The sequence below is a fragment of the Syngnathus typhle genome, linkage group LG4, assembly GCF_033458585.1.
Source record: "Syngnathus typhle isolate RoL2023-S1 ecotype Sweden linkage group LG4, RoL_Styp_1.0, whole genome shotgun sequence".
Lineage (NCBI taxonomy): Eukaryota > Metazoa > Chordata > Actinopteri > Syngnathiformes > Syngnathidae > Syngnathus > Syngnathus typhle.
The window spans coordinates 23,816,246-23,836,402 of record NC_083741.1 but is presented as its reverse complement, the minus strand read 5'-3'; the positions used below and the strand labels follow the sequence as shown (position 1 = coordinate 23,836,402).

The following is a 20,157-nucleotide window of genomic DNA, read 5'->3' as shown; positions in this document are numbered from 1 at the left end:
ATCACGCCCGCCCGGGCGACGCCCTACTTTCTCGACACGCACACACCGAGGTAAAGGCCCAACATGTCAGATTTACTTTTGGCACTGGCTTGGCCAAAATGTTTTCCCGCTTAAGAAGAAGATTTAGCATGTAAACAAGAGAAAATGTATCATGGTGACGGTTTGGCCTCGGCGGAGCGGAGGGAGGTCAACGCGCTGGACCTGAGCGCAAAAAGGAAAGCCGCAAAGTCGTGTATTTTGTAACAGCAAAGTTTTTATTGCCTGCCAAGCGTTTTGAATCGAGCCGAGTCAACAATTTAAGCCGCTGCTCAAACAATAAACTCATCAATACAGCAATAAAAATAAGAAAATAAATTACAATGCAACTCAACGGAGGAACTACTTCACTGCAATCAATTATGCTAAACTATTTTCTTTTTTTTGCAATCAATGATGCAAAAGAATGCAAAGTCTCTTGCTCTTTTTGAACACTCAATATCTTGTGTTCTAAAAAAAAATGATTGAATGACCCATTAACTATATTGAATTGAAATCACATAAGAGCTTTAATTACTATTTTCATTACTATCTTCTTGACTTTTCAATCAGTTTCGGTTTTATTAATTTTTCTATTTTAAAAAAATAATTATTACGCATGCACAGGAAGTCCTTGGAGTGAACCACATTGTAGTTTTTATTTGGCAAATTCAGATCAATAATGACGACCTCAATCAATCGGCTATTTAGGACATTACAATCGATCGCGCAATCGGGGGGAATCATAACTTGACCCCAAATATTTTATTGCAACCACTCCTGCAAAATGACAAAACTACAAATGAGTTGTGTGTCCGAATGTGGAAGTCTTTTTTTCCCATCACCTCATCAAAACGTACACACACACACGCGTTGTTCACGTGCATCAGTCCAAATGTGAGCGCCTCCATCTCACCATCTTTGTCTCCCCCCCCCCCCCCCACCCGCTATCTGTCGGTACGTCCAATCACACGGCAGTCAGTCCCTCTCAATAAAACAAATTAACTGATTAGACGTTTTAATCTCACTTGTCTTTGACCTTGTCGAATATATTAGTGTCGGGGAGCGCGAGGCGGGCGGGCAGGCAGGCAGGCAGGCAGGCAGCTGCTTTGCTTCAACCCAACTTTTTTTCTTTTCTTTTTTTTTTATGATGGTTTTAAATAGACACAGATGGGGCCAGCTAACAGGTTGAGGAGGGTTGAAAGACGACTGGGAAAACTTTGGTGCGCCATTAGAGTCGGACAATGAATGGACACATATTATTAATTACTAAATTTTTTTTTTTTTTGACTTATAACAAATGTCATTATAGCGTATTATATAGATATGAATATATAGATAATATAATGAATTATGTTGCATGCACTTATTCATCCTTCGACTTTGTAGCACTTTGAAAGCCCAGCCAGCGGAAATGATTGAAAAAAGCCCAAAGCATTACATTTGTCTGACAAGTAGCACTTAAGCTGGGAGAGACGGTTTCCATGGCGACAGCCAGCCCTTAAGTCATATACAATCATGACCTGTAGTTGCATTTTCTCTTGATTGCGCAAAGATCACGTCCGGACAGCCTCATGAGTCAGTCAACTCGTTCACGCCTACATGATCACCAAAGACTTTCCGGGTACGGGCAGAACGTCGGAACCCGGATCGGAACCCCGACCGAAGCGAGAGCTGTAAGGCCGTCGGGCTAAGCGCTCAACACCGACCGGGCCAGCGAAAGAGTCAAGATTCCAAAAACTTCTCCAAGACTATTTCCTGCCAAATGTGAAGTTGAAAAATGATTACATTCGAAAAAAGGGCAACTTTTGCAAATATTTTGGATCTTTCATAGTTTGTTTATTTGTCTGGGCTGGCTCCTTTTGCCATTCTCTTTTGCCATTCTCTTCCCCAGCATGTAGCAAAAGGCCTCACTCAATGTGAGCTAACAGCACCTCCTGCTGCTGATAAGACAGTACTGCTAATTGTACTAGCATGAATATAGTCATTGTGGCCATGAGGGTATTTTTTTCAGCCCAATTGGTTCCATTTTTGATGCTGTAAAGTGCACATTGGTTATTTTGGTCGAAACTCTTGTCGTTGGCAAAATGCAATATTTAGGGATGCATGGAAATGCTTAGTGGATGGATGGATGGATGGATGGATGGATGGATGGATGGATGGATGGATGGATGGATGGATGGATGGATGGATGGATGGATGGATGGGTGGATGGGTGGATGGGTGGATGGGTGGATGGATGGATGGATGGATGGATGGATGGATGGATGGATGGACGGACGGATAAACGAAGGAAGGAGAAAAGGCGTGCGTTCGGCGGGCCTGAGTGTTGTCTAATAATAGAGCTTGTCCATTGCGCCTTCATCAGAGCGTTGACAATGAGCCACCTCGCGTATCAGCCCCCTCTAAACGTCCCCATTAGAGGGCAGCTCAAATCAAGTGGATAAGTGAGGCCCTGGGCGACGCAACATGGGAGGGAGGGAGGATGGGAGGGAGGGAGGTAAGGAATACAAGGAAGGAAGGAAGGAAGGAAGGAAGAGAGGAATCAATCAGACCCAAGCAAAGAATGAAAAAGAGGCGAGATCACCTCTAGAACATGGTTGATCTCATTGCCATGTTCCATCCCTCATCAAGGATAGCCATAGCCGACCGAGGTGCATATTTTGTCCAACCCCTAATCCATACCGACAACACGTCTGCATTTTGTCCCACCCTAATCGATAGGCGTAGTTTAACGGTACCACTCCTAATCCATGTGAAATGTCCATACTTTAGTCCACCCCGAACTGATAGCGCCGGAAATGCCGTTTGGGTCAATATCAACAATTTGTCCCACCCATAATCGATTGTGAATTGAGGATGAGGAAGGAGGCTTGAAGACACGCACGCACGCACTCGCACACACACAACACGCACGTCGACTTGATGAGAGACTTTGTCAAAGTTGAACTTGATCCTTTTGTCTTTGTGAGAATATCAAATATTCATCGGGCATAATCATGAGCGGGGAATAAAGTGGATTGAATTATTAATAGCCTGTGTATTCAAGGCATCGCTTGTAAATATTTCCTGACACTTGCCACTCCGAGGAAGACGAACAAGACCGGCCGGCCCCAACGTGACTGACTGCTGAACATCCAAGCAAGCGAGTACTCCTAACCTACATTTCACACAACAAACTGTTCCCTTCCTATGTTGCCTTCTTCTTCTATTTTAACAAGTCCCATTTCCACCTCACGTTCAAATTTGAGCAGGAAATGATCGCTAGCAGCTTCAAGGATGTTGATTAACGACTCTCAAATCACACCTTTAAAATAGCCAACATTACAGCGTGCTTTCCAGGAAGGCTGATCAATAAGCAGCCCTGACGACGGCCGGATCCATATTTACATAAAAGGGAAGGAGGAGGAGCAGGAGGGGCATCATCTCCCTCAAGTCACATGTCAACAGACGCCATGGCGGAATAGACAGAAGACGAGGCTTAGGTCTTTAGCATTGTTAGCATGCCTCGCTCACATTTATCACGACGACGCTTAAACGGCAGACGGGATGCATTCGAGTGTTGATGCCATGTCGTGCAATGTAGAATATTATTGATTGGGGGCACAGCGGTTGTCCATCCTTACAAATAGATGTGCGTGTTGAGAAGGATGCCGATTGGGGGACGGGGGTGGGCTCTGACAGCCAGGCGATGATCCAAGACATCATTAAGCACGTTGCTCAATTGCCATCCCAGCGCCATGGCAACAGGCTGAATGAGGAAAGCACATCAAAACAATAAGAGGCAGGCAGGCAGGGGTGACTGGGGAGGGGGGAGGGGGGGGCGTCAATCGCCACTGATTGATGACATTCAATGGGAAGGCGTGTGTGTTATTTGCTTTCGATGGCGCTTCCGAGTAAAGGCAGAACCTTTTGTTTTTAGGAACCCTGGCGAGTGACTACCATTGGCAAAGCCACGCCGTGCAGTGAGATGAGGGCCCAACACGCGTCCGCAAGCCGCCGCCGCCACCGAGCAATCTTGTCAGCCGTCAGCACCTCCAGGCCAAGGCGGCCCGGCCCGACCCGGCCCGGCCCGGCCCGGCAGCGTGACTTAAGCGCTCTCCGCCGTGTCAATAAGGATTACACCCGCCGCTCTTTTATCTCGGCAAACACGCTGGATGGCCCCCTCGCTTCCTTTCCACGTCTGTCTGTCTGCCAACTGCTGGCTGAATCATAAATAAGAATTTCATAAATGCATCACAATGCCAAAAGATCCAATCTGCTCATTTCTGCCGGAGCTAAGCAAGGCAAATCTTTGGCTGTCAAAACACACGCTGCACCTTTTGTTAGCACCTTTAAGCGCAAGACGACACGCACGCAAAGTGCATGCAAAGCGGCGCACAAAAAGAGAAACACAATCGCGTCCTCATAAAGACGAGCGGCAAAGAAGGAGAAAGACTTGGTGGAAAGGCACTGTCAGCAGCTTCCTATCACGCCGCATCATCCAAAACAAGCCGCAAAAATGCAAATGTAGAGAAGAAAGAACCTTGGGGGGTGAGAACTTCATATTTTGTCAAGACGACAAAAAGGTCAATCAATAAAATATAGTAATTTTAATTGAATTTATTTAAATTTGAATCAAAAATTAATGTAAAAATTGTTCGTTTTTTTTTTTTCTACAGCTCGTAATTTGCATTTTAAAATGACTTCTTTGTATGAAGTCTTTGCTGTCTGCAATGCATTGAAGGGCCACAAGAGGGAGACAGAGTGTAAGGGTTCGCTCCAATTTATGGAGGACATTTTTGCGTCGAAGGCTTCTTTTAATCAAAAGTCATATTTGAGATTGAAGTTGTGAACATTAGACTCAAACTGTAAAATGTAATCTTGCGAGAATAAAGTCACATACATGAAAAGCTGGCCTAGGAGTCATTTTTACTTATACATACACTACCGCCCAAAAGTTTGCGATTATATTTCAAAAATAATTTCTAAGTGACCGTAACCTTTAGAACGCCGCTGTACATATTTGATTCCTACGTTTTGATCATAAGCTAGAAAGACTTTGTGGCATTAGGCCATATTTGGGAGTCTTTCCCAAAATGTGACACCAGACGATCATGCTGAGAAACATCTTTAATGGAAAATACATAGCAGCACTTCATTTAAAAAGTAAAAGTCACACCAACATTTTTGGGTGATGGTGGTTAGATTGAGGGTGGGGAAGCTAAAAGTTCACGTTAAATACTCGAGTCACTAACACTAAGGCTGTCGATATTGACGTTTCCCAACAAACCGCCTCGCTGTCGCGCTTCCAGTCTCTGGTTGACCCAAACACCCCAAAGCCCAGCCCGACATCTGAGAGTAGCCTGGTTGCGCTTCTGAAGCTCAACCCGCTTGGCCCCTTTGCTAGCCAAGTCAATGCTCTGTCTCATAAAATCAGCATCACACACACACACAAATGCATGCATACATACACACACACACACACGCATAATGCAAAGCCCGGCTGTGTAGCAGCACGGAGTCTCCTGACTCCAGGATCAGTCCGTGGGCACCCCCTCGCCTTTTTCTTCTCCATTAAGACACTTGAGTTCAATAAAAGACGTCCTGTGACTGGCACTTGAAGATGGAAAATGCACCCCCTGAAAAATTGGCAGCCAGTCGCAAAAACCTTCCTTAAAAAAAAAACGCTGACTCTACGGGGCCAGCGTGCACTGGGCCTGGCGCATCCTGGGTGGCACTTGCAGTGTGGCGGTAGACGCGTCGGGATTCTGGTCCGTCTTCTCGCTGCTGAGTGGCGGGGTGAGGACGCCGGACGGTACGTGGCAGCCGCCGCGGTGACGCTCCATGTCGGCGTCCTGGTAGGACGCCGCCTTTTCCTGAGCCGCAACAGGACACGGGGCGCGTCAACGGAGGGAGGCACCACTCGCACGCGGGGCGGAAACAACGCATCGTCGTTTTTTTTTCAATTCGATTGTATTGCGGTTTGATGTTTTAAATACTACTTTGGATAAGATGCATGCGCACACACAAATGAGCCAGTGGTACGGGAGCTCCCTCTAGCGGTAAGAGAAAGAGTTTACACGTTCCAGTGGCATTAAGTTCATCGAGGTTTGAGACTGACTCATTGTACTCATTGAAAAAAATAAATGCATTTGGACTACGTTATGTTGTCAGTAGTTTTGAGAATAAAAAACATTTCACACAAACATAGATGGAAACATCAGGGGAGATTGTGATTTTGGAAGTTTAGAATAAATTATAGATAATTAATAGAATTAGATAAATTCCATAAATAATACTAAATAAACAAGACTAATAATAAATGATAGAATAAAAACCATTTTACTCATGCATATAAAATGAAACATCGGAAGAACTAGTCTAATTTTTTGAAGCTTCATACTATTTTTAGTCGATTATCTTGCTGCTGGATTTCTAATGTAGTATTTGATTGTAACATTTTTATTCCATAAGATTAGACATGGACAATGGTCACTATTGCTGCTGTTCACTGTCTTTTCTACAGTGTATGTTTCAACCATGCTGACTGAGTGTTTTCACAAAGTATGCAATGTTTTTATACGCTTTTCATTGCTCACTGCTCATATATGCAAAATTAAAAAACATGAACATCACTGCTTATTTGAAAAGCAACTGCTTCCGTATGTGCCCTTCTTAATGGCCCATAATGAAGTGCTGATTATCATTTCATAAGAATCGACTATAGGTGCACGGCTATTATTGTTCTGTTCACACCGTTTTCCGGGAGTGGAGAGGGACTTACCAACCACGTCAGGTAGGGTGCGTACGTCTGTATATTGTGCATATCCTCCGCAGCCACGGCGGCAAAAGTTTTCATGGGCGAGCCGCCGGATTCCCGCAGCGCCATGGCGAACGGCACCATCCACCGTACGCACTCCTCCAGCTCCGCCCTCTTTAATGCTACACAGACAAAATGGCAGCGGTTAGCAAGCTAGCGAGCGAGGGCGGGCGGGCAATGAAAGTGAGGCTTCTTCAACGTACCAGATACGTTCTCCACCAGCTCCAGAGACGAAAAGTGGAAGAGGGCGGAGGCGGCCAGGATGCCGTTGGAGAACTCCAGGCAGCGCATGTCGAGCATGCACACATCAAGAAGCTGCACACGAAAAAAAACATACAACCAAGAAATCAGGCATCCAATTTGGCTAGCTAAGGCTAACACTTACAGAACCTTTCAGTTCCTTCAGGCTAACGTTCAGGCTTCAGCAAAGAAGGGGGAAAAAAAAGGGGAATCACGAAACAATCTATTGGACTAACCTCGGCTATTTGAACAAAGGTGGCTTGCGGGTATTTGGGGATGAGCAGCTGGTCAGACTCTTTGAGGTAGGCTACTTGCATGTAGACGTTGAGCCAGGACACGGGCGTCTGCGGGCTCAGACTCCATTTTAGCTCCTGATGATGATGATGATGACCAAAAACACGTCAACATTGGCGGATCCGTGGCAAGATGGCTGCCCTGCCCCGCCTTGCCCATGGCGGCCTCCTTCCCTCCCTCACCTTCATGATGATGATCTCCATGCTGAGGATATCATCCTCGGTGCAAGCTTCGTCCGTCACGTAGGCAAACAGGTGCACTTTGGGAGGGTACATCTCCTGCCAAAGCAAAGGAATGAGTTGACTGAGCCATCTCAACACAAGATTGGCGCGACCGATGAAAAATGTCCGCAACTGCGCTGGCGCCAAGCCACAATATTGTAAGCACGGAAGATGAAGCGGCGCGTACCTCGACTTTGGCTGCGATGAAGAGGCAGCTGATGCCGATGAGCTGCAGCGTGGACTTGAAGACGTTGCTCTGCGTGGCCATGAAGCGGTCAAAGTAGTCCTGAGCCAGGTGGTACGTCTCGCGGTGGAGCTTGTACACCTCGCTCACCTGAAGAGCCCAAAAGGTGCTTGAGCGCAAGGAACCAGCACTTCTTCAACAACGCGCATTTTATGCTCATTTCCGTTTCACGATACATGTTAGCAACAAGATAGCCAAAATGTATTTTTGGGGTGGGGGTATGTTGGTGTCACAAACTTTAGAGTCAGCGGCAATTAACTTAAGGATGGCGTGCTCAAGGGCTGTTATGTGATAGTTTGCTATTTCTTAGCAGTACGCAAGTGAAAACCTAAAAAAAGCGTCACCTCCATGAGCCAGTCGAGAAGAACGGCTCTCATCTTGGGCTGAAGGTGAGGATGTTTGGCCATCATGTTGACGTTGCGCGTGTACGTCTTATCTTTGGCCAGCATGTTGTTCCACACGACGTCCTTACTCGCCCAGCTAATGAAGAAGCGTGGGACAACACACACGTCAGGACCACTCGCAGTCATAGAAGTACTCCATCCATCCATCCATCCATCTTGCATACTGACCAGAGCGCAGGCAGGGGCGCACAATGGACGGGCGTAGCGCAGACGTTCGTCAAGTTGTAGTGCGGGAAGCCGACGTTGATCAACGTGATCTGCTGCTGATGTTCGTCCTCGCGCGCCAGCGTGGACCTCCAGCACCGAGGGCTCCCGTAGGCGTCCTCCTCCGACCTCCACGCCGCCTTGGTGGACACAACACGGGGAAATGTGACTTTCAAAGATGGCACTCATTTTGGTACTCGGGCAGGATTATTTGTCATTTGAAATTTCAATCTTTTGAAAAGTCACATGATCTCAGACCACGTCATCGAGACGGCCCGAATGATGTAGAATAGCCGGAAAGGCGTCTCGCGGAGATTCTCCAGCCCGCGTGAAAACCTTCCATTTCATTAAAAGCTACCAGTCAAACATAAACTAAACAGCTGGAAAAGTGAGCGTGAAACTTCACACTCCTTTGATGCAAGCCGTCATCCCGGCTAGGATATGACCTCGGCACCATTTGGTGCAGACGCCATCTTGCGTCTAGGCAAGACGTCGGAAGGTTAAATGGCCGTGCACATTACGTTACCTGCTCATATTAAATATTCATGGTACTTTTTTTTCTTCACGTGTGTAGATTATCAGTCATTGAGGTTTTGATGATCGGCAAAAATTGAATGGAAGCAACTGGACTGTTGATTGTAGTTGAATTTATTTGGCCTTCTCTAAAATGTTTAAAAATGACAGGCTAACATTCTGCTACCATGTACTTAATGCAGTTTTAATGCTGGGCAAAAATTGTCAACAAAGTTTATGATCAATTGATTGAGTTCTTGAAGTTTTACCTCAGAGTCTCTTAGCTTCTTCTTGGTCATATCTGCTGTGTCCTCATCCACGTCTTGTAAATGCTGAAGTCAAGTATGCCCATGTTAGTTAGACATTCCGTATGTGAAGGGTTTCTTTTGCAGAGAAAGAAAGGGAGAAAGGGAGAAAGAGAAAGGGAAAGAAAGAGAGAGGGAATGAAAGAGAGAGGGAAAGAGAGAGAGGGAAAGAGAGAGAGGGAAAGAGAGAGAGAAAGAGAGAGAGAAAGAGAGAGAGAAAGAAAGAGAGAAAGGGAAAGAAAGAGAGAGAGAAATTAAGGGAAGGAAAGAGAGAGAAAGGGAAAGAAAGAGAGAGAGAAAGGGAAAGAAAGAGAGAAAAGGAGAGAGAGAAAAGAGGGAAAAGAGAGAGAAAGAAAGAGAGAAAGAGAGAAAGAGAAAGAAAGAAAGAAAGAAAGAAAGAAAGAAAGGGGGCTCCACTCACAATGGCAACATCTGCTTTCCTCTTCCTCGGCCTCAACGTCCCCACGTTGGCCGCCTCGCTAGCAACACACTCTGCTTCTTGTTCACTTTCTTCCCTGGGGAACAAGTCAAAGGGACACGGGAGAGCACAAAGTTGTCAGTCAAGTGTGAATCGGACGCGCTGGCGAGCTCCACCGAACGAGAACAAGGTGCTTTAGCCACGAGCTAACTAGCCGAGGAGGCTAAAACTTTGGCGCGGACTACAAGTGCAAAAGCAGGACAAAGGAGCACTCACCGACTAGCCAGCATTCTAGCCCCAAGGCCGGCTATCTTCTGGGGAGTCAACCTGCGAGGAAGGAGACTTTCAAAGTTAGTTTCGAGGAGTTTGAAGGGAGCCCAAGAGCACGCTCCCAACCCCCACGCTCAGCTGACAAAGCCCGGCGCATCCTGGCGGGCGGGCAAACGCCAACACGGCTGACTTTTACAGTCGCCAAAAGTGGCCGCTGTCAGCAGCACACTCCGCATCAAGTCACAAAACACTTCAGACTATGCACCGAATGGAGTTACTTGATGAATTTGTCCTGTTCACGTCATCATTTCCTTTCACAAACTTTGGACATCTGGCTCGAGTCATCATCATGGCCGACGCAGCTGCGTCGCGGACTATGTTGCACAAATAACACCACTCCCAACTCAAAAAGAGGTCGAATAATCCGATGAATTCGCAGAACTTCCTCCTGCAATCTCCATTAGTCCCCGAAATGGGTCAAATTGAGCGGATTATCTGGCTGTATTCACCTCAAGACGCTGCTCTTGAAGTTCACTCGCGGTCACAATCAATGTCGATCGTGAACTCAATCGAATCGATCAGTGCATCGACGAAGGAACGGATGGATGGCTTTCGTTGTCTCGTCTCGGAGGAGCTCGGCGTGAGTTTGGCGGCAGCAGGCCGGCGGCAGGCGGGTCGCAATGAGCGGGCTGCAGGCTTGCGCGCCACGCACGGTCGCGTCAAGCGGGGAGGAGGCGATTCAACTTGGCGCTCAAACTTGCTCTTCTCCTCCTACCGACGATGACTTCCGTGTCGGAACGCGCCGCCGCGTCGCTTAAACACCGGCAAAGGACACTTGGGGCCGAGAGAATGTTGCAAAAGCGCTGCGAGTGCTTTCCAAAGTGGATCTTTGCTGCGAATTTGGGCTGATAATAGCGGGGAGGCGTGACGGCCGGGTGACAGCTGCGTGGGCGGGGCTTGCGAGGCGGAAGTGGCCGGCACCGCGTGGCTAGTCTCTCGGATGTAAACAAAGCCCCGAGTCGGGACACTTTCGGCGGCATTTAAGACGAAAACGACCTTATTGTGGCGTACAAAAGCAGCGGAGAGGATCGACGTCTTTCGGGGATGATTGTGGCTCGCTGTCACGCCAGCCGCGATGGTTCTTTCAGAGCACAAGTGCCAAGTTTGTTGACGGCAGCGCGCGTCTTTTTCCACCATGGCGCCCGTTTCAGCTGCAGGTTGCCAGTCACGGAGTGTATCCCCCGTTTTTCCTGGCAGGCATGCCAATTTAGCACTTGTGTTGCTGGATTGAGCGATTTTTTCCCTCATCAATAAGTTAGCAATTTCCACCTGCTTTCAAAATGTGAACATTTTTTTCGACTTTTAGCAAAAGTGACAGAGCACACATACAGTTCCCCGATAAACGACTTGTTTTAAGTACACGAAGTAAGTCACTGCTGAGCAAAAGTCTTCAAATGTCTCTGCTGGCTGGATGATGTCAATACCTCGTCAGTGAACTTTTGGACCTCCACGTGACAAGTGGCTTTCAAATATCAAAATGTTCTTTGCTCCCTGGCTGCTGCACAGAGCCCAAACATGAAGTGGTTGGACCTTTTTGGACACCTGAAATGTGTCATTATTGGAATGATCCACGTGAAAGCTTTACCGGGTAACACAAATCTGTTATCTTACATTGCTAGAACTATTTTGATTTGGCAACCCTGGAATAGAACGCTTTGGTTGCCATTATTTCCAATGGCAAGACAAATTGAAATGTCGCCTTTGACAGGCTCTCCACTTGGATGCATGAAAATGTCCCAAATCATTGAAGAGGCCTGTCGGGAGGCCACCGTATACCGTGACGCAGGCTTGGTAAGCAGCAGCGCGTCATCCGTCCGTTGACCTTGACGAGAAGGGGTCACATGCGGAGTACCCCGAGGGTCAGTACTTGGAACACTTGTGTTCAAAACCTCCATGCCTTTGTTTGCCCGTGTAGGACGGTGTGATAGTGGAGAACATGCACGACGTCCCGTACTCGCTTTCCCCTGGCCCTGAGGTGAGCGCGTGTATGACATCCGTGTGCGCGGCGGTGAGGAGCGTCTGTCCGTCCATCCCCGTCGGCGTCCAGATTCTATCCGCTGCCAACCGGCAGGCGCTCGCCGTCGCTCTCGCCTCAGGTGATCTGGCTCGCGGCGCAATTCTTGGACATTTTGGGAGAAATTCAGGTCAGACGTAGCCGCTCACTGTCCAGCTAGCTGTAAGCAGCGTGTTGTCAGGCGCTCACTTCATCCGGGCGGAGGGCTTCGTGTTTTCCCACGTGGCTGATGAGGGTCTGGTCCACGCTTGTGCCGGAGAACTTCTGAGGTACCGCAAGAGCGTCGGAGGCCAGGACATCCTCGTCTTTACTGACATCAAGAAGAAACACAGGTTATTTGCTGACCTTAGCATGTGTGAACGCAGTGAAAGATGGCCGATGCTCAAAGCATTATGAAGGGGAGAAAAAGAAGAAATAATAAAATGAAGTGTGAATGTAATATCAATATAATACAACAATCAATCATTTCATTCCAAATCTACATGAGTATACAGCAATCAAATCAAAATAATTGGACAAAAGACATCTTTTCAAATGTTTCAATACAAGGAAGAAATGAAGATGACGTCATTATGATACACATTGATCCATTGAATAGATGGCAAGAGAATGCTGATTGTGTGTTTGTGCGAGCGCAGCTCTCACGCTCTGACCTCAGACGTGAGCCTGGTGGAGACGGCTCGGGCCGCCGAGTTCTTCCTGTCGGACGGACTCATTGTGACCGGAACGTCCACGGGAGCCCAGGCGGACCCCAAAGAACTGGCGGGTGCGTTCCCAGCGCCTCCTTTTTTTCACGCAAATGGAGTCTCCCTCGCTCATGTGCGCTTGCGATTCTCCTCAGAGGTCACGCGGGCCGTGAGTCTCCCGGTCCTGGTGGGTTCCGGTGTGACTCAGGACAATGTGAATCGCTACCTGGGCGCCAGCGGCCTGATTGTGGGCTCCCATTTTAAGGACGGGGGCTGGTGGAGCAACGAGCTGGAGGCGCGGCGCGTCGCCAGCTTCATGGCACAGATGAGAGGCCTCCGAGCAAGATGGCCACACTGAACTCAAGGAACTCTTTCCGGCCTACTTTGACACTTTGAAAAACGTAGGATGGGGAACTTCGAATCAAAAGTTCAAGCCATTTTGCCTGTGTTGTCAGCGGCGGAGTGCAATCACCGCAATGAGGCAAGCTGCAGTGTGGCCTAAAGTCCACAGGGTGGCGCTACACACCAACCAATACAGCAGCCTTCCTCCCGGAAGCGCTCGCCTACCTTTTAGTTTGTATCCGTTCATTGACCTCATTCATGAGCTCACTATTCGATTTCAAAAACAAATTGCGTTTCTTATCCATCTAGTAATATATATATATATATAATTAAAATATATATATATATATATATATATATATATAGACAGCCAACAGTGTGCATTAGTAAAGGTAAATATCATAATTAGAAGTCTCAAGTTCGATTAAGATTTAATTTTAAAAAAAAAAAGAATGGAAATATATTAAATTCGAGCCATGGTAAACAATTGAATTCATGAAATGACTTCATTCTGAGGAGGATTCATTTTTAATTGAGTAAATTATAACTACGTAAATTAGATTTTTATAAAAGGTGTGATGATCATAATACATTACTATTCTGTTCATTCATTAATTGTATTTATTTCACGCATTCTATTGCTGCGCTATGACTGGTGTATGTGTGAAACTATTTTATTTGAATGTTAACCATGAAAAGGGACCCAGAAAAGGTCAATCACGTTCATTTTATTCATGTGACAAAAAGCTTGAATAAAGAGACGCTCACTTCATTTCTCACTGTGCTTTCTAATGATGGAGTGAAGTGTGCGTGCGTGCTGCATGCGTGCGTGTGCCCTCACACACTCACACTCACACACACACACACACCCAACGACAACTCCATTTTTCTGTCATATTGTTCCTTTTTGCAGGCAATAAGGCTGGATGTATGACCTCCATCCCGGCACAGGAGCCAGCAAACAAACAGTGGCACACCAACACGCGGCAGGCACTTGGGTCATTTCCCTCCCAGCGGCTGCTTTATTGTTGCCGTTGATCTGATTTCCCGCCCGCCCACTCCCGGGTGATTTCTCTTTTTCCGGCCAATCTGGCCGCAGCCGCCTTGAGAACAAAACAGCAGCAAGGACACGGAATGTTGGCAATTTTCTTCCTTGGCTTGACGAGACGAGAGGAAGAGCTCACGTCTTTGCCGTCTTTTTCTCAAACGTGGCTGCCGAGCTTCGCCCGCCGCACCTTGTGATGAAGCCTGACGACGTTGTCAATTTAGTATCGGCCATCTGTTTAGTTTGTTGTGCGTGCCTCCGATTTGGTTGCGATTGGACGACTGTGTATGAAGGACCCCCTGGCCAAAATGGCCAACTTGAACCTCGGTTGGTTGCTTCCAACCAAAATGGCTGACTTCCTGCGTCTTTCCTGGTGTGGCTTCTTTAGATTTTGTTTTTTCCACCAGTCATTATGGCACCAAATCAACCAACAAACTGGATTTTTCAAACGATTGACAAGACGTGAAGTAATTCAGCCTCCAGACCTTTAGATGGCACCAAAAAGCAGTGGAGAAGCAAAATGGTGATTCTACAAAGCAAAGCAGTCAAAAAAGAAAGAAATAAATAAAAAATAAGCAAACAAGTTTGTCGATGGTACGAATTGGGACACGTGTAAATCCGGGGCGCTGCATAAACAGTCCAAGCAGCTATTTGTACGTTTAATTGCTTCCTTTTTAATGACTCAAAAGTGTAAAAGTAATTTATCTGCGCCGTTAATGAGCGTCAATTTGATTGGACGCTTGGCCAGTACATATCGGGAGGTCTTACTACAGAAATAAACAATTATTTATAACAAGTCAGACGCCTAATGCATCAAATTAACAACACAATCTCACATTTATGACATTTACTTAAGGTATCCCGCCGCAGAGGACCTCTTTTCTTTCTTTTTCTTTTTTTTTGTGTGTGTGTGCGTGAGTGTTGTTGTTTTTATAGGTGGTGGCTTTATGTGTGAGATTAACAGCGGCCGGCATATTTCTTTTTTCTCCCTTCTTTTCTTTTGCGTGATTTACGGTGGCCGTAAAGTGGTGCTTTTATTGAGCCGGAGCAAATCATGAAATGGTGGACTTTTAAGTGCAATGTTCATCTCACGTGGCAGGAAATATCACCTCGTAAAAGTCAAAGTTATCTACAAAGTCAACGAGTCAAAATATTTACATGAAGCCATCCTTATTGGCTCGGTGTTAGCTTGGATGCTACCACGGAAGATAACGTTTGAGCACCTGAAGATCAGAAGGTCAGAATTGATCAATTCCCCATCCAGGCTCAGTCTTAGCTGGATGCTGACACAGAAGATGAATGTTTGAGTATCTAAAGATCACAAGGTGAGAAATAATTCCGGGAATATTCAACTCCCAATCTCATCGAGCTCACTTGAGGCATTAGAAGCAATATGACAACTTTTGATTTGTTTTGAGCCAGTTAGCTAACAACGATTGAAATTCAGTGACTGGAGGTTGAAGATGAAGGAGAGAGGTGGAAAGTGGCTTCATATGGGCAGAAAGCGCAGAGCCTAAAAGTGAAAGCAGGGACGCAGGAAGTTTTGGACGATGACGGGAAAGTTGCTTGACATGACCCATTCGATGGAAGGTCAATATTGCGTAGCAAGTGGAAAGGCAGGCTTCAGATCATTTCACCACGGCGACAGAAATGGGCCAAAGCTTATCGTTAAAAGAGAGTTGGCTCCGAATGAAAATGGGACAGGTCGAATCCATCTTGTGCAGACCATTTCATCCGAAGCGGTTTAGGGACTAGAAAGTTTTGGGAGGGGAAGGAGAGGCCGGCGATGCGTAAAATGAGCGTGTTGCCGCCGACCAGGATCAACGAGACAAAGGCGCAGCGGGCCGCCGAGCGGTGGAAGCGTGTCCTCCGGCTTTTCCAGAAGATTTCCCACAGAGGACTACAGTCAAGGTGATCGGAAGAAGCCGCAAGTGCGCCAAAGCATACGTACGAGGGAGGGGAAGGTGGCCAAACACAACATGTCATGACATCACCTGTGCCAGACATTTCAGACAAAAATACTGGACGTGGCAAAATGTCATGTCTGATCTTGATCGCACACTTTTTACATTGGAAAAGCAAGCAGCAGCACGTGTGTGCGTGCGTGTACCTATGCTCACAACGGCCTAATGGGATCATGAATTCAGCGTGCCGGGGTGGCGGCAACGTCAGGACGGCTGCTGTGAGACTTTGTTGGTGGAGGCCAACGGTTAATACAACGTGATAAATATTTGATTTCTGCTGGGGTGCACCTACAGAATGGGAAATGGCTGTAATGCGATTCACAACAGATTGTCCTCCGGGAGTATGAGCGTGTGCGTGAAAGCGAGGTGACCGGCCGACCGACCGACCGACCGAGCGACCGACTGACCGACCCGCCGTGTACAGCCAGGGGAAATAAAGGAACAAATCGGCTTACAAATCAGCTCAGCGCTCGTGCACACACACAGCCAGCGACCGCTAAGAGGAGCAGCGACTGACCAGCAGGTGCATTTAAGGCCCTGTTTGTCTCCTCATCATCATCACTCCTATTATGATCGGTGATTGGTCCCCAGTGGAAGGTGAAATGTTTAAAAAAAGTTAAGATGATCAAAAATGAATGGAAAACATTGGCAAAAAATGACCGTTGAAAATGCTAATCAACATGAGAGAGCTCACTTCCTGTTACTGACTTTCACTACCTGTCAAGTCCAATTTCTTTTCACCATACACATACATTATTGTTGATGAAACAAGTGTCTCACAGCCAATGTACGCAGAAGGCCACACACGCTTGTCAAACGGCAATCGCGTTAGAGCAACCGCAAACTCCAATTGTGAAATCCTTCCTTCCTTTTTTGCATGTTAGCTTCTCATGCTAGCCGCCAACTGGCGAGCTTCCACATGCTTGTCGCTTGTAATGGCGGCATATTTTAACGTTGAACATTATTTTGTCATAATGCTCCTCGTAAATGTCCGAATTTTGACGTTTATCCCGCCGCTCGCGGTCAAGACGGTCAGACGCGTTTACGTCGGAGATGATTTATGACACGTTAGCTCGAGCGTTATTAGCCTTGTTTATGACATCCATATGTGGGCTAAACATAGTCATAAACAGTCCATTAGCTCCTAGGTGCGTGAAAAAACACAACCAAAGTACCTTTAGCAGTCGCGCTTATGATTTAGTGCAGCCAATAAGAACAGCCGATGTGTGAGCGTGTGCGCAGGTGTGTGTGTGAAATATGCATTTGATATTTGGAGGTGCGCAGGTGGGCGGGGTCGTTAGGTCAACGGGGCGTCCAGACTTTTTATGAGACAACAGCAAAATGAATGCTCCAATAAGACGAGAGGCACCGTGGCGGGCGACATGGCAAATTACCAAGGCCGTTCCGCTGTGACCTGTCTGTCGTCTTCTTCCTACGCAAACACGTCAGCGATACGCCGGCTGTGGGGGATGCCCATTAGAATTTGAGCCTTTTGTCATTTTTCAATCAATGACGTACCATAACTACCCAAATACCGACCAAAACAAACCAGGTCTCCAGATAATATTCAATTAGCATTTTAGCATTTAGCTTCACTGGCATGTGGTATACGGTGAACACCCGAAGATCTGTGCTTCTGTATCCACGCATTCAATTGTTTGCGATATTTTCCCCCCCAATATTTGGACATTTTTTTTAGGGGGGGATACTCCTAATATTCTTGGTAATTGCTTTCTGGGGGTCTTTTTTTTTTCATTGCAATCTATTCTATGCAATTGCAATGGCCGTCAATTCTATGTTTCATAAATTCTGTACATACACTGTACACATATATTCATACCGCAGAAGATATTAATCGATATAATAAAACCGGAGGTCAATTAGGTTTTGTTAAGAAAACAAACAGACAATATAGTATGATGGAAAGCTCTGAGGCCGGTATGAAATCCAATCCTATTTTTGGAGTTCTAGGTATGTGATAAATGGCGTTGGGTGTGCTAATTAAAATTCAAATGATTTCATTTCATCTTCTTTGCTGTTATAGTAAAATTTAATTTGTCAGTGGGACACGTCCAAAAGGGCAGCCCGAGTTCTCCTTTAATTGGCCTCAAGCAGACGTCCACTAACAACTCCTCCAAGTCAGTCAGTAATAAGAACTGGAGCGTGATTTCGTACAGAAGAAGAAGCTCCACGGGCATATTAATACGGAGAGTTATGACACCATCTTTGAAAACACCCAAAGAGTCATCGGTGACATTAAAGCGGATTCCAATGTGTTACTTTGTCCCGGCGTGGAAATTAAGCGGACACTCCAAATTAAGACTTCAACACTTGTGAGGAAAAAAAGCCAAAGAAAGTTAGAGTTGCTTGAAGTAGTCCACTTCTTTTTCAGATCTAATTTGCGTGAACTGAGCTACTTTTTTACTCATGCTTTGTTTTTACTTTGTAGCAAAGAGTGGAAAATGGAGGATTTGCAAAGAAGACTTTGATGCCAAGACATTTAAACTGATGTTATTCAGGAAAAGGAACAAATCACGGACCAATGTTTCAAAAAACGTTATATGAAAAAAAAAAAAGAGTTGAAATTTTGCATATATTTGAACTGATTTTCATGAGAATGCTTCCAAATGAGGAAAAAAACATAAAATGGAAACGTGCGGCACACATTCATGCAAATACATTGAAATTATTATTACAAGCGAAATGTGGAGAAAAAGGCGGGTTGTGGGCTATTGATGAAAATTCATTCCAATTGAAATTTCAATTGATTTTATAAGGCAACAAAATGCCTGTCCAATGAAATGACGTACTGGAGGTGTTTCGATGTTTTTCTCTTGACGTTCTTAATAGGTGCTGAGTCAGCAAAGTGTCGATTTGTGATCTTTTCCCAATCGTGGTCACTGCTCTTGTTTTGTCAATCTTCCATTGAATTGCGTTGTATTCCTCTCCCCACATTGTGTGTGCACTGACTGTTGAATGGAGCGCTCCTCCTGCATGCTGCACTTCTATATATGGCCTATAGAGCGCGCTGTTAGCCGTAAATGACACAGAAGTCCCTTCCTTCCCTGACCGCGTGATGGATGACAGGAAAGTTACGACTACTACATTTGTTCATACATACACGTGCCCTATTCAATTCTGTTGAACTACTAATACAAAAAATATCATCATCTCAATGATAAAACGTGCATTAACTTGGGATTTTTTTGGGAGGGTCATGGAAACTAGGAAATAGAAAGAAAAAGTGTCATTTTGTGAAAGAAGTTTGTTTCTGGAAATCTCCTGAATATTTCTGCAGAGTTTAAAATCGGTGGAAAAATGTGGACCAATTGGGAAGTGCAGAAGGAGTAGTGCGTCAAAAATAACAAAACATTTCGGGACTTTGGACGAAGACATTCATCGGCATGCGGCGTGCGCGGTCCGGCGACCATTTTACCTGAGCAGATAAGCGGTGCCAGGCGGCGGCGGCGGCGGCCCAGATAAGAACGGGCGAGCGGGCGGGCGTTCTGGAGCGAGCGGGCGACGCCTTTAATTGGGAATGATGGAGAGCGACCAGGCACAAGTGACCCAACATGCCTTGCTGCATTCATTGAGGGGATTAGGCTTCTGCTACCACACTCATCCATCACGCACACACACACATGACAAAATCGAGAATTGATTTGGGGGTGCAAAGTCTACTCTTTGGGGAAGTGGGCGCTTGTGTCTTTCACAAGGGAAAAAAAAAAAAGACACGAAGCAAAGGAAAAGCTCAAGCCCGGAAAACCCCAGGGATAAATCTGGAAAACATCAAATAAATAAAACAGCCCAAAGAAGCAGAAATCCTAAACCTTGTGTGCTTGTGTTGCAATACATTCATAAAGTCTGCTTGCATCTTGATTCATCATCCAGTGTTTTGCCTTTTACTGAGTGTCTATGAATGCAGCAGGACCGACATACTGTATCTCGCCTGCTTTTTTCCAGCGTGCGTGTGCGCGTGCGTGCGTGTGCGTGTGTGATGCCATTGTTTGGCCTCTGGGGGTTTCATTAAGGCCCAGTGTCCAGAGGTAAAAAGTCATTCATCTCCCCTGTTGTGAAGTGGCAGCTTCCGCCAGCCGTGCACACAAACACACACAC

The 20,157-nt window shown here is 46.3% G+C and overlaps 2 protein-coding genes across 2 annotated transcripts; one reads left to right on the top strand and one right to left on the bottom strand.

The window, feature by feature from the left end:
* Positions 1 to 5,112: 5,112 nt before the first annotated feature.
* Positions 5,113 to 10,809, bottom strand: ccne1 (cyclin E1). The gene is made up of 12 exons (XM_061276543.1): positions 10,440 to 10,809; positions 9,937 to 9,987; positions 9,664 to 9,757; positions 9,207 to 9,269; positions 8,389 to 8,564; positions 8,161 to 8,296; positions 7,760 to 7,906; positions 7,534 to 7,629; positions 7,294 to 7,428; positions 7,021 to 7,132; positions 6,782 to 6,939; positions 5,113 to 5,873 (listed from the first exon to the last, which is right to left on the bottom strand). The coding sequence occupies exons 2-12, from the start codon at positions 9,948 to 9,950 to the stop codon at positions 5,691 to 5,693; spliced, it is 1,314 nt and encodes a 437-aa protein (XP_061132527.1). The 5' UTR covers positions 9,951 to 9,987; positions 10,440 to 10,809; the 3' UTR covers positions 5,113 to 5,690.
* Positions 10,810 to 10,920: 111 nt separating this feature from the next.
* Positions 10,921 to 13,367, top strand: zgc:162297 (uncharacterized protein LOC555865 homolog). The gene is made up of 6 exons (XM_061276574.1): positions 10,921 to 11,578; positions 11,699 to 11,781; positions 11,906 to 12,086; positions 12,186 to 12,336; positions 12,643 to 12,770; positions 12,846 to 13,367. The coding sequence occupies exons 1-6, from the start codon at positions 11,506 to 11,508 to the stop codon at positions 13,046 to 13,048; spliced, it is 819 nt and encodes a 272-aa protein (XP_061132558.1). The 5' UTR covers positions 10,921 to 11,505; the 3' UTR covers positions 13,049 to 13,367.
* Positions 13,368 to 20,157: the final 6,790 nt, after the last annotated feature.